Raw genomic sequence first — 13,916 nt, 5'->3', positions numbered from 1 at the left:
CCTGGCTGGTGCTACAGGTCCCTGTGCCCTTTGTTGTGCAAAAGGTCAGTGCCAGTTCACAGCTTCTTCCTAGGGGTCCTGCTATTTCCCACCACCCAGAGTTTAATCTGCAGCTCACACTGCAGCTGCACACTGAGCTACCTGCACAGAATGTATTCCTCAACACTCATGAGAGTGGAGGGGGAGTTAGTCCACACTACCACCATTCTTCCAAGTACTGCTAGTTTGAGACAGGTGTTGTGAAATGTCTCTGCCTCAAAGCTTCTGTCTCAGAATTCAAAAAATTCTAGCACTGCTAGACCTGATGTTGGTCTAAGGCAAATCTTGGAGTGATTTCTAGTGAACTTTATTTAAATCAACAGGAAGTTGGCTCCAGTCATGACCCTGTGGAATTTTCCCTTTGAGACAAGAATGTTAGTTCTGTGTATGATTTAGAGTCACAAAATCAGTATCAAAGTTTTCAAACTTTTTCCTTAAATTTTGCTGTATCGGTGTTCTTCAAGTGTAAATAAAAACAGCCACACAAAAATCTTTTTATAGACAAATGTAACATAGAGGTAGGAATGGTGTCAGACACAGCTGTAGTTCTTCAACTTGAAATATGAAAAGCAGAAACTGAAAATTAGATTTCATGAATAAACAGCTTATAGTTGGAACACAATTACTAGGGCACTTACTTGGTTGCTCACAGATATGTATGCAGGAAAACAAAATAAAGGGGATGTACTCAATGTAGACCAAGTGGGAGCACTGTCAGAACAATATATTAATTTCCAATTTCCATTATCTGATGATAAATGTGAGGATGTTCAAAATGAGGTGCATGTTAACCAGTGAACAGCTGATCAATGATTGTGGGGGTTCTTTCCATTATTTTGAGGCCACTTTATATTTTTGTTTACCAAAAATTTAACCAAACTTAAGAGCTTGCTGAACAAAATAGTTATGAACTTTTGTCCTGTGCAGCATCAGGAGATCAAGCTAGATACTGTCAAGAGTATGAATCCAAATAGTGATACTAGGTATATCTTGATATATGCTTTTGTAATTTATCTAGTAACTGTTGTTTTCTTGGCCTTCCTAAATATTAAAGAAAATCAGTGTGAATTGCAAAAGCTGGTACACAGAAGTGTAACTTTTGTGTTGTATCTTAAAATGCCCTGACAATTAGTTTTTAACTTCCCTGTTGTCTTTGATGGTTCTTCCTGTCTGCTTTTCCTGCCCTATGAAGAGGTGATAGGAAAGAGTCATCTTTGATAGATAGGTTATATGTTTATGTTGAATGAAGCTTTTAGTTGATCAATTTTTACTTTATCATGTGCCTTGGTATGTTTGCAACCAGTTATTTAATGTTCTGTTCTATTCGAGATCAGACTCCATAACAGCAACTTCATCAAATTTCATACATCTGTATAAAACAGCTGTTTTGTAAAATACTAAGAGCTCTTCAGTGTGTTGTAGAATGATACATAGGTTTGCTGAGCATGGACTGCTAGGAAAACAATAGATATTAACTTTTTCTTTTTGATTTTGACAACAGCTTGAGATTAATTTTGCACTGCTTGCTACTAAACCAATACAAATGCTAGTTTATGTATTCAGGAATTAAATTTCAGTCATGCTGAACTGGAATTCCAGTGATCTTAAGCTTGCAATGTGAATTTTCGAAGTTTGTAACTTGAGCACAAGTTTATGCCTTTTGTCTTAATGTGGCTTTTCATTCAACTCTATTTTACTGACTGAAGAAACTTAGTACAGGATTAGTGAATTCAGTGTGTTTCCATTGTTATCACATATAAGTACAAGCATGTGAGGATAAGCATAAAACTAAAATCTGAAAGGAAGGGCACAACTTTTTTCCTACTTCTCACTTCCATTCTCTCACATCAAACTGAAACATGATTTTTTTTTTGTTTGTTTGTTTGTATGGTTCATATATTATTGGTCATAGATAATGTTAAATTCAGGGATATTTACTTAGTTGTGTCAGATCATTTTAAGAGCTTTCTGGTTTTATCCAGTTGCTGAGTTTATTATTTTTCTTCTTTGGTGATCTTGAATTTCTTGGTCCTCCAGAGAAAGGCGTAAAAGGAAGAGTAGAAGTCTCTCCAAGTCTCCTAAAACAACAAAAAAAAAGTCTTCACGAACTCCTTCTCCGAGAAGGTTAGTTTGCTGTAAACATAAAAGTTAATGAGCGGTAAAGTTATAGTATTTTTGTTAAATTGAAACATGATATAGAGATCAGTGTTATGAAAGGAGCTAACTCACTTTGTGTTTCTTCTGGGTTTTGGTATTTTGGTTTGGAAGCAGCTCTTTAGTAATTTTCATTTCTAAGGAAAAGGTCTATTTTTCAGAAAACGGAACACTCAAAGGTGGATGCAGATGCATATATTGGAAACAATTTGGGAAGTATTTTCATTGATTTACTGCCCTTTCATTAGTTATCTCAGATAATTTCAATTGGTCAGTATGATTCAGTTCTAAGTTAAAACAGACCAAAAAGCCCTTTATGGATTTGATCTTTGGTGTGCTTTCAACTGGGGAGTTTTAAATCTGTTAGCGATGCAAATTTGCTTCAAATCAATAAAAGCCCTTCATTAGATACAGATTAATTTGATTTTCTCTTTGCAAATACCACATATACTGAAGACATGCATTCTTTAGCTCTCTTCCCTTGTCTTTGTGAAGGCATTTTTGTTATTTTGAAAGTGGCTGAACCTTTCTGAAAGAAAGCAAACCAGGATACCAACATTCATAGTTATTGTATGATTTACTGTACAGTACAGAGTATGCATTGGTAGTACATTTGTTGCTGTGGGATCAAATTCTGAGTTGAGTAAAAATTTTCTTAAACAGAAACAAGAAAGAAAAAAAAAGAGAAAAAGACACAAATAATGAAAGAAAAGAAAAGGAATACTCCAAGAAAAAAATTAGTAAAGAAAAAGAGGGAAAGGAGAAATCTGACAAAAGCACCACTACTTTGAAGGTAAGCTGTGTGACCAGGTGATAGAGTGGAGAGCTGCAAGTGGAACAATTATTGGAATTTCCTCCCTTCTTTATCTTTCTTTTCATCACCCTTCTTTTCCCCCTGTTTTCTTTATCAAAGTATTGCCACTTGATGGAGCTTGTGTGAATAGGTTACTGAAACACTTTGTTTTGGTTTCTCTCTCTTTTATGTTCTGTGCCATATGTTAGGAATTGGCTGGCTGCCTATCTGTATGGGCAGGTATAAAGGAGATAATATAACTAAGCAGCAGGGTTCAGGGTTAGTTTGCCTGTGTCATGGTTTAACCCTGGCCAACAACTAAGCACCACACAGCTGCTCTCTCACCCACTCCTCCCCGATGGGATGAGGGAGAAAATCAGAAGACTAAAAGGGACAAAACTCGTGGGTTGAGATAAAGACAGTTTAATAGGGAAAGCAAATGGTGCACACACAAGCAAAGCAAAACAAGGAATTCATTCACCACTTCCCATGGGCAGGCAGGCATTCAGCCATCTCCAGGAGAGCAGGGACCCATCATGCATAGCGGTTACTTGGGAAGACAAACACCATTGCTCAGAATGTCCCCCCCTCCTCCTCCTTCCCCCATCTTTTAATTCCTATGAAGAAAATTAGCTCTATCCCAGCCAAAACCAGCACAGGCTTTCGATCTGAAAAGATTTTTAATAAACTGCAGTTCAGCCTCTCCCTGGTTGCTTTGGTCCTGGACTGCATATTTGACTCTGCAGGAATAAAGCTGAAGATTTGAGGACAGAGTAGTATGGGATTTTTCCCTTGCAAAATAGAAGGTGGTGTAGTTAAGAAAAGAAACATATTCAAATGTTTAATCTTAGAATTTAAAACCCAGCATGCTTCTAAAGAGTAGTTTGTGGTACTCAGAATTATTCAACTGTTATAAAACAGCTGATTTAGGTGACTCTGTCCACATGCTTAAGTAATTGTCTTACCCAACAACTCTCTTAAAATTTATCAATTACCTGACAAAAAATATAAAAGAATAATTGCAATTCTGTTTTACTTTTAAAATATGTTGAAATCCTAATTTCTGGAGCTTTTTCTCATAGGTGCCATGATGCTGCTTGTTCTGTATTACCTGAATATTGATCATAAAGACAGATCACTTTATGGCAATGATTTCTTGGGTGACAGGTTATTATGAGTGCTTAACTTCAGCCAATTTAAAAAAATACTTTAAAAACCTCTATTCTGATAATTGCTGAAACAAGGCATGTAAAACTTGAGGCAATCAAAATACCAGTAATTGGTTGGAAGTCATATCTTGTAATGCTAAGAGAATTTTTTTTAAAAAATAATTTTATCTTTGGTAGGACAAAGATCACACTGAAGAGGCTCAGAATTCAGAAACTGACAAGGAAGTAGGCAATAGAGATACAGAAAGGATTGGTGAAGTCAAACTACAACAGAATGGGAACTGTTGACCAAATGACAAAAACCTCTCAATTAAAATGGAAGAGGTTTAAAGCAAAGAATGGACCTCTGACTCAACTAAGTGATGAAATCTCAAGCTTCTTATTTCCCTGAACAAGGAAGAAAATATCAAAGTAATCAACCTGAACATGGTGATAGTACTAGTAGCTCTTCCAATTCTAGTGACAGCTTTGTCAATTTCTTGCTGTAAAGCAAGAGAGCACGGACAAGTAGTTATACCCTGAAAAGGCAGATGCCATCAGAACTATTCATGTCTGATAATCCATGTATCTCCATGATGGTTGTACTTACTTGTGAAATGATTTATGTTAAGTTTTGCCATTATCTGTTACAAATAAATAGAAACTGAAAGATGTAAACCTGTACTATCCAAAAAAGCTGAATATATGCATCGAAGATTGTTTAAAATTCTGCTTGTTCATGAATTTTGTATTGGTTTACTTTTTGGGTTAAAAATCCACAAAACCTTCAATGTGTACTGTTTGATGTGCTTCAAAATGGTGCATAAATGTACACACTGTCTTCTGTTATAAATGAAAATTATTTTTAAACATAAACACAGTTTTATGGTTCTTATGTTAAATGCCCACTGACTAGTTTGTTTTTCATTTTCTTACTGCTTGAGATTCTTGGGTTTTATTTAAAACAATTTCTTACTGTTATGCTTAAAATAATTATTTCTTTTAAAGTCCTTGAACAATGCATGATACTTTTCTGTTCCAAAAAGGAACATTGCTATGTTATAGATAATAGGTTAGCTTACGGGGTTATTTTGGGGTTGTTTTGATTTTTTGTTTATTTTTGTCCTTCCAGAAGTGAGCACATTTATATGATATTATTATAACTTACAGCTTTGTTTAGAGCCGTACTGCAGTGTGTCTGTTCAGCTGCAAATAGTACAGGTGCCATTATGAAAATGTTTTTTCTTATTTGTTTAAAAAACTATGGGAGCACGAGCAGAAGCTTTTGTGCCTTCTTAATGCGGTATTTTCCAGAAATGTTTATGTGCTATTACTTATTTTCATCTAAATCTTACATTATCTCTATTGCTATTTGTCACCACAATACTGTAGACAAGAATGCAAGTTATTTCTCAGAATGATTTTTTGATTCACTTGTTAAAATACTAAAACTCCATTTTTACTTTTTTTATTACTAGAAGAGATTTATAGGTGAAAGCAAAGATGCATTTCGGGTACCACCACTGTACAAAAGCAGTAGCTGAATACAAAGCATTTTCTGATCACCTGCATCAAAGACAGCCCTTTAGACATTTAATCTACATTTGGATGGCCTTAATTGTTACCTCTCCATCATCATCTCTGATACCTGTTGGGTGATATAAAAGGAATCGTACGCAAAGCTGAAGGGATAAATAATTTCGGAAAAAAGTTCTAATTTACAGAGGAGTGATATAGTAGAGATTCTTTTTTCATTCTTTAAAGAAAAAGCATGTAAGAAGAGAATGACAAACCAAATATTTTTGTCAAGCTAAAACATGGCTTGTGCTCTCTGAACTAATTTAATCAGTTTCATCATTGTAAGATTTCTTAAGTCATACCTTTGAAATTTATACCTAAAATCAAGTAGATTATTTTTAAAACAACTTAATACAATCAAATTACTTAATTGCCTTACTTCATGGGAAGTTATTTCCTTCAACTAAAAAAAAAATAATACCATATTAACTATTTGCTTTCAATTTGGTTTTATTTTCCTTAGCATAAGAAATTCTTACCACAAAAACAAAAACAAAAAAGAAAAGCATATTACAGGGAATGTAAAATAACCCAATTTGATTGTAAGATGCTTAATCACTTTTTTTAATAGGATTTTATGTTCTTGGCTGTGTACACTTAAGACTAGAAAATGCTTTACCATGTAAAGTATAGACACTCATTTTTGTGATGTTTAAGCCACATGCTGTTGATTGGTAAGCAGCTTATTTTGATGAAAGGATGACAAATCTGTATGCTTAGAGAAAGACTGTGAAGGACTGTCTTACAACAACTGTCTTATTTATGATGTGTAAGTAGCATAGAGCGAAGAAATTCTTTGTATATTTGTTGTCCTTGGTACCATTTCACTAATAAAATTAAGTATTTTAGAGGGAAGTTTTTGCTTTTACATACTTTCAGTTGATCTGATGCTGGCTGAATGCCAGGCACCCACCAAAGCCTCTCTATCCCTCCCCTCCACAGCTGGACTGGGGAGAGAAAATTTAATGAAGGGTTCATGGGTTGAGATAAGTACCAGGAGAGATCACTCATCAAATACCATCATAGGCAAAACAGGCTCAAATTAGAGATAATTGAATTTATTTCTAACGAAATCAGAGCAGGATAATGAGAAGTAAAATAAGACCTTAAAAACACCTTCTCCCCACCCCTTCCTCCTTCCCAGCTCTACCTCCTACCACAGTGGTACAGGGAGACAGGGAATGGGAGTGTCTTGGGGTGACTTGATGTTGTATTCCCTATCGCTGCACTATGCCCAGAAATTAGTATACATGCCTTTCTATGCCTTTAAACTGAGCCTGAGAGGGGAGAGACAAAAGTGTACTTTTTCAAAGCAGTTTGTTTTCATGTTCCAAGGACACAGAGATAAAAACCTGTCTGCTTCTGCAGAGCGAGGGTGGGGAAGCAGCCTGCTTGCTTTCCAGCCATCTTTTGGCCAGTTTTTTCAGCTCCTTTTCCTCCGGAGAGTTGAACTTTTGTTTTCCTAGGACTTTGGGTTTTTTTCCCTTTTTCTCTGCTGGACGGTTTCAACATCAGAATACATCAGGAGGAATTTCCACCAAGGCCTTGGCCCTGGAGGGGGGCCCACCACCCCGTCCCAGCTCCAAGGAGGGGGAGAGAGAGACTACGGAAGGACTCTGAAATTTTCCCAGGTTTTTCTTTCCACAGCGAGAGGTTTTATTATTTAGCATTATTATTCTTTTCCTGTGTGTTTATTAAATAAATAGGTTTTACCTCTTTCACTTTCCTTCAAGGAAAATTCAATTTTTCCCGAATCTGGTGGTTGTAACCTGCCTTCTCTCAGAGGATATATTTCTAAGTTTGGCCAAACTGGCACAGGGGGTTATGGTCAGTTCATCACACATTGTTTCTTCCACTGCTCAGGGAGAGAAGTCCTTCCCCTGCTCCAGCGTGGGGTCCTTCCCATGGGAGACAGTTCTCCATGAACTTCTCCAACATGAGTCCGTCTCACAAGCAACAGATCTCTGCGAACTGCTGCAACATGAGTCCATTCCACGGGCAACAGTCCTCCCCAAACTGCTGCAATGTTGGTCACTTTTCCACAGGGTGCAGTCCTTCAAGAACAGGCTGCTCAGACATGGGCTCCTCTCTCCACAGGCCTCCTATGGGGTCACAGCCTCCTTCCAGGCATCCACCTGCTCCAGTGTGGGCCTCTACAGTCTGCAGGTGGATCTAGGCATCCCCATGGATCTCCATGAGCTGCAGGGGAACAGCCTGCTTCACCATGGTCTTCAGCATGGGTTGCAGAGGAATCTCAGCTCTTGTGCCTGGAGCACCTCCTCCCCATCCCTCTCTACTGACCTCCGTGTCTGCAGAGTTGTTCCTTTCACATATTCTCACCCTACTCTTCTCTGGCTGCAATTACAACTGCGTCACAATGTTTTGGTTTTTTTCTTCTTCTTAAATATGTTATCACAGAGGTGTTACCACCATTTCTAATTGGCCCGGCCTTGGCCGGCATCATGTCTGTCTTTGGAGCTACTAGGGATTGGCTCTGCTGGACATGAAGAAAGCTTCTAGCAGCTTCTCACAGAAACCACCCCTGTCACCCCCACGCTACCAAATCTTGGCCATGCAAACCCACTACATTCAGGCAGCTTCTTTGATTTGAAATGGGGATACAAATGAAAGTAATATCTTTGAAAAGCTAAATTTCTCCTTTGGGAGAAATTAGAATTCGTGCAGTGTATCACATTTCAGCTGAGATTAATTTGATTTCCGGAGTGTTATCCTGAAATGGCATAACTCTATTATATAGCAGTTACAGAATATGCAAAGGATTGTGTACAGTTAGCAAAGAAACATGCCTTTGAAAATTAATAGTTAAGGATGGAAGCCTAACTAGCTAATGCATCATGTGTAAGTCAATATGCAGCACATTGTTATATCATATGTGAATTAATCATTCCCTTACAAAAAGTTTTGGGTTTTTTTTATTAAAAAGGTAAACAAACAAAAGCAAATCTGCCAAGCACATAAATTCCCTCCCCAGGCCAGGTCATATTTTCTTAAAAATTCTATATTTTCTGATTTTGCTTTGTAAATACTATGCAGATCTGTGAAGTAGTTGTTATATCTATTCATATTAGGTGATTTTTGGTTCCCCTCTTCCTAAAAAGCCACCAGTAGAGAGCTATTACTCTGTAAAATGCCTGTCTCTACAGAAGGTAGCTAATTTTTAAACCAGTAGCATAGCACATTAGTGAAGTTCCTGCTTGCTCTGCCAGGATTGTGTGCATCATCCATTAAACCTGTACCTCTTCCACTGAAAGTTCATTGCCTTCATCGTTAATACGTTTGCATGCTGCCTTGCCATGTCAGAGTATTTGCTTTTGTACTTTATAAATTAGATGAAATTGAGTGGAGGTTTTGAGAACAGTGTAGTTCATTACAGTTGTATTGTTTTAAATGTAATTTCATTTGAATCAGCCTTTATTTGAAAATGTGATTTGTAATTGCTCAGAAAACTGATGACATGGTGCTGTTTTTCTAAGATCAATGTAAATCATTTATGTGGAAGCTTCCATTAGCGACCACAGTTATTTCACAATTGTGTTTCTGGAAAACAGATAGGATTTTATTTTGGATTTTAAGAGGGAGGTAGCATAAGACAACTGCTGGTGGATGAAGCAGGATTCCAAGCTCAAAATAGAGGTGGCTATGGCTTAGATAAATTCATTGAAGTAAATGGTAAACCCAGATGTGAAGGATGAAATTTTGTTTGCAAACACTGTTAGTAGTATGGTGTGCAAAAACTCTTAGTTTTCAGGTTTCAGAATTAGAACTAAGAGGGGAAAAAAGCACCTAAGTTGGAAACTAGAAACATCTGAACAATGCCTGAGAAACTGGTGAGACATGAGTTATGCCTATTCATTATTTGCCTGCTAATTTCTTTGATTGCAATTTCAGATAGTTCAGATGTATCTATCTTTAAATTATCTGGCTAGCAGTGGCAACCTTCATACAGCTTGGACTCTGAAATGAGCTGACCATTTAAGTGCATTTACTCTGCTGCTAAGAAGGTAAACTGCAGTCTGAAGCATGCTTGTATTTCTTGATAATGTTCTCCAGCTCAGGTACATCTTAGGCATTATCTGAAATTAATTTGAAACTGCAAATCTATTTGTTACATGGTGGCTTATCTGTGTTGCCCTTAGTTTGAACTGATATTTGTAATAGATTTAAGATTTAGGGATTTCTGTGATTTTTCTTTTGGTCTGAGGAACAGATAGTAAGTAAAGGCTGCTTTGTATGATAAAAATTCTTGTATACTGCGTACTTATCCTAATTACTATGACCAGTTATTTTTTTCATTCATGTGTAGGACTGTTGCAAGCAGTAATGACATAGTGATGTCTGTATCTTCTACTTTTAGGTCTGAAGAATCTCGGCTTCACTGTCATGTTAGTTTGTAATGAAGTTTTTGTTATTAGTTTGAAAATTGCATTATAATGGTAAACCAAATATTTTTAAAGACATGAATTCTGAACAATGAAGTATTGCAAATTGCGGCATATTATGGGTCCCATCTGCCACTTGATACTTTCAGTTTTATAGCAGTGGATTATGGCCTTTGGTGTTGTCATAATTTTAAAAGTGAGAATTTGACTCAGTGAAACAAATGCTGGTATTTGAAAATAGTAAAAATAATGTAAATCAGTAGGGGCTCACTTCAGAGGGATGTCATTTTCTCACCAGAGAATGGAGTGTGGACAGTTGAAATTTGTAGATAGTGTTATTACCTAAAGAGAATTTAAAACTTAATTTTGTTTGCTATTACGTAAACAGGAAAAAAGTTTTCAGTCTGTATCTTAGGTTTATTTTTATATGTTGAAAAGTGTAATTAAAATAATATTGAAAACTAAAAGCACTGTATAAAAGGGATTTTTTTAAATATAAGAGAAATATGCTTTCAGTTGTGTTTAATTTTAAACTCCTAAAAATGTCTCTTCATGAGGTATTTATTTTTATTTCAAATTCAAGAATGCTTCATTTGTAGGTAAGTCATTGCAGGATCTGAGCATGTTAGTAACGGGTTTTTTGCTGTACTCTCTTCAATATAAAACAGCGAAATAAACTTGTCTGACAATATGTGGAGACAGCTATTTTTCCCCTAGTTTGAGGAGGCACAGCTCTAACTTCAATTCTGTATTACTTAAGGAAATAGTACAGTTGAGAAGCTTTCTATGGACTTCAGTTTTCACAATGTTTTCTGAAACCATGAAGTCTTACTACCCAAGAGGGGAAAAAAATTGTCATGGCAGTTTTATGATTGTTGAGCCTAATACAGGAGGACACTGACAGCAAAAATGAGGTTTAGCTGTTTATATATTATCTTCTGGAAAGTTCCAGCTTACAGTTATTTTTGCATTACATTTTTTTTCCATTTATCTAGTGCTAAATAATTACTCACTAAAGCATTAGAGATGGTGATTGAAAATTGACTAAAAAAGTGTCAGTCATTTAAAATGGATTTTTTTTTTGCATACCTGTCTTGTTTGGCCACGTATTTTAAGAAAACAGGCAGACACGAGTATTAGTATTAGTCTTTCCTTAATTGTGCTGCTTCAGTTTCAGACCTAGGAAGACTCCATGCTTCTCCTTCTCTTCTGTTGTTGATCTCTCTATAATTCTTACATTGTTTTATTTTTAATTAAAGCCTAAAAAAACCCTTTAATTTTAAAGTAATATTTTAAAGCATTGGTTCAAATTGCTGGATTTAGACATTCAAAGCAAATGTATAAGGATCTGCTTTCATCAGATTTCTGTATTATAGTGGAGACCTAGCATTTTCCATAACTACTTCTCTAGTTTGTTCAACATTAAGGAGTTACTATTATTTTACTAAGACTCATTTAATAAGTCTTCTGAGCTGTTGTGGTTTAACACCAGGCAGGAACTAAGTATCATGCAACCACTTGCTCACTTCCACTTCTCCCTCCCTGCTGGGATGGGGAGGAGAATCAGAAAAAGATAAAACCCATGGCTGAGATAAAAACAGTTCAATAAGAGGAAAAAAAAGTAAAATGTAACAATAATACTAACAAAACCAACAATAATTTTAAAATGTAATTACAATAAGAGGGAGACAGAGGAATAAAACCCAAGAGAAACAAGTCATGCACAATACAATTGCTCACCACCTGCTGACCAATGCCCAGCCTGTCTCCAAGCACCGATTGGTGGCTCATGGCCAACTCCCCCCAGTTTATATACTGAACATGATGTTCCATGGTATGGAAAATCCCTTTGGCCAGTTCAGGTCAGCTGTCCTAGCTATGCTCCCTCATGGTTTATTGTGCACCTCCTCACTGGCAGAGCATGAGACACTGAAGAAGCCCTTGTCTTAGGGTAAGCACTACTTAGTAACAACCAAAACATCGGTGTGTTATCAACATTATTCTCATACTGAATCCAAAACACAGTGCTGTACCAGCTACTGAGAAGAAAATTAACCCTGTCCCACCTGAAACCAGAACTGTATCCACCCCTTATTCCACACTATTTATGTCATGCCAGGTCCCACACTTTCCAACACACCATGACCTTTCCTGTCTTTTGATAGATATACACACAGATATTGTTCCCTTACTCTGTGGACCATCTCTATAAAAGTCCATTGAGTTCATTTCATCCATGACCTTGGGCTCCATCTGACATAACAGTCTTTCAGGGCAGGAAAGATAAAAGATGGTGTGGTGTTGTCACATGTTAAAGCCAGTTCAGATTCCATCACTGCTGTGCTTGTCCAGTTTCATCAGAGTTCATTCCCCATTAATGTGGTGATCAAAGGGGAGTCAGAGTCACATCCCCTTATCTGGAGTGGCAAAGAAGGGCATTGCGGGACACCAAATAGGGTGATGAGCATATGTTATGAATGAGAGGGGAGAGCTTAGACAAGTCCCTGCCTTTGCCCAGGTTTCTGGCAGTAGACAGCCGTTTTATTGAGGCGGTCAGCACCCCAAAACCCACTCTCGCTCCCAAGTTCTTAATAATGACCAATCAGGTCTATTACAACATGGAATATTTATTGAATAGACACAAGGAAAAGACAGATATGAGACTTTAACAGGCTTACCTACTACACAGAATAAACCAAAAGGAACTATTAGTAGAAGAAAAACGATATGCTCACAGCTTGCTCAGTCGTCTAGCTCACCGTTCTGTGCCTTAGAAAGCCCCGAGCTGCCTAGAGAGACGGCACGGGCAATCCAGCGACTCAGTGGCTCCGAAACGCAGCAAGTGATAGCTGTAAAGCCAATGTCAATAGCAGAAGCAAAGAGGTAGAAATACAGCTCAAACTCTGTGCCTTAATCCTGTTCCTTTAAGAGAGAGACGGGAGCGGCTGTTCACAGAAGGGAGGCAGGAGCAAGAGGGGCGGAGCCAGCTGTGCTGCCTTTATTCGGGGGAAGGGAAAAGGGGTGGACCCGGGGTAACCAGCCAATCGGACTCTGTTTCGGGGGAGTCCGCGCTACTTTCAAGTTTTACCCGCGCTTAGAACAAAGGGGATTCAAGGCACATGGTTGAAACAAGTCTGGACCTGTCTGGCCAGTCCTGGGGCGGTGCTGCACCTTGGGGGCAGGCAGCAACACACGACAATAAAGGTACCTATGTTACAGCTAGCGAAGAAATAGTATAGATTCAGAGGCAATGTTACTTACCAATGAATGATGGTGGTGCGCAAAGAGTCTCCTAATTTCTCTCAATCCCCAGGGAAGTAACTAAACGTGAACGTCTTCACTTTCGAGGAGATCTCTCCACATACTCAGAGAGTATGTTGTGGAAGGTATCTTTTCAGCTTTATACCAGTTAGCGCTTGTATTTCAATGCCTTAGAAAGCCTCGAGCAGCCTTGAGAGGTAGCACGGGCGATCTAGCACTTTAGTAGCTCTAAAATCGGTACCTGAATCAGCTGCAGAGCAAATACCATCAGCAGAAGCAAAGAGGGAGAAATATAGCTCCCTGCTCGCTCAATTCCCTGCAGTTAGAAGCTTTCAAATGAGACAGACAACCAGAGATGTTCACAGGAAAGTAGCTGAGCTGAGAGAGAGGCGGAGCCTCCCCTCGACCATCTTTTATTAGGAGAAGGGGAAAGGGGAGGACTGGGGGCAGACCCGGGGTGACCGGCCAATCAGACACTGCTAAAGAGTCTGCGTTACATTTGGTTTTTGACCGCGCTTAGAACAAAGGAGCTCGGAGCACATG

General features: G+C 37.9%; 1 protein-coding gene across 1 annotated transcript in view; it reads left to right on the top strand.

Annotated features, from left to right (window-relative positions):
- The window catches only part of LOC103613021 (splicing regulatory glutamine/lysine-rich protein 1-like), an 81,498-nt gene extending 76,674 nt beyond the window's left edge, over positions 1-4,824 (top strand). The window contains exons 11-13 of the mRNA XM_008630748.2: positions 2,077-2,163; positions 2,857-2,986; positions 4,333-4,824. Coding sequence (XP_008628970.1) covers positions 2,077-2,163; positions 2,857-2,986; positions 4,333-4,443 — 328 coding nt within the window. The 3' untranslated portion in view covers positions 4,444-4,824. The remainder of the gene's footprint in view (positions 1-2,076; positions 2,164-2,856; positions 2,987-4,332) is intronic.
- Positions 4,825-13,916: the final 9,092 nt, after the last annotated feature.

This window comes from Corvus brachyrhynchos, unplaced genomic scaffold, assembly GCF_000691975.1.
Source record: "Corvus brachyrhynchos isolate BGI_N302 unplaced genomic scaffold, ASM69197v1 scaffold123, whole genome shotgun sequence".
Classification (NCBI taxonomy): domain Eukaryota; kingdom Metazoa; phylum Chordata; class Aves; order Passeriformes; family Corvidae; genus Corvus; species Corvus brachyrhynchos.
Note: the sequence above shows the minus strand (reverse complement) of the source record. Positions and strands in the feature narration are given on the sequence as shown.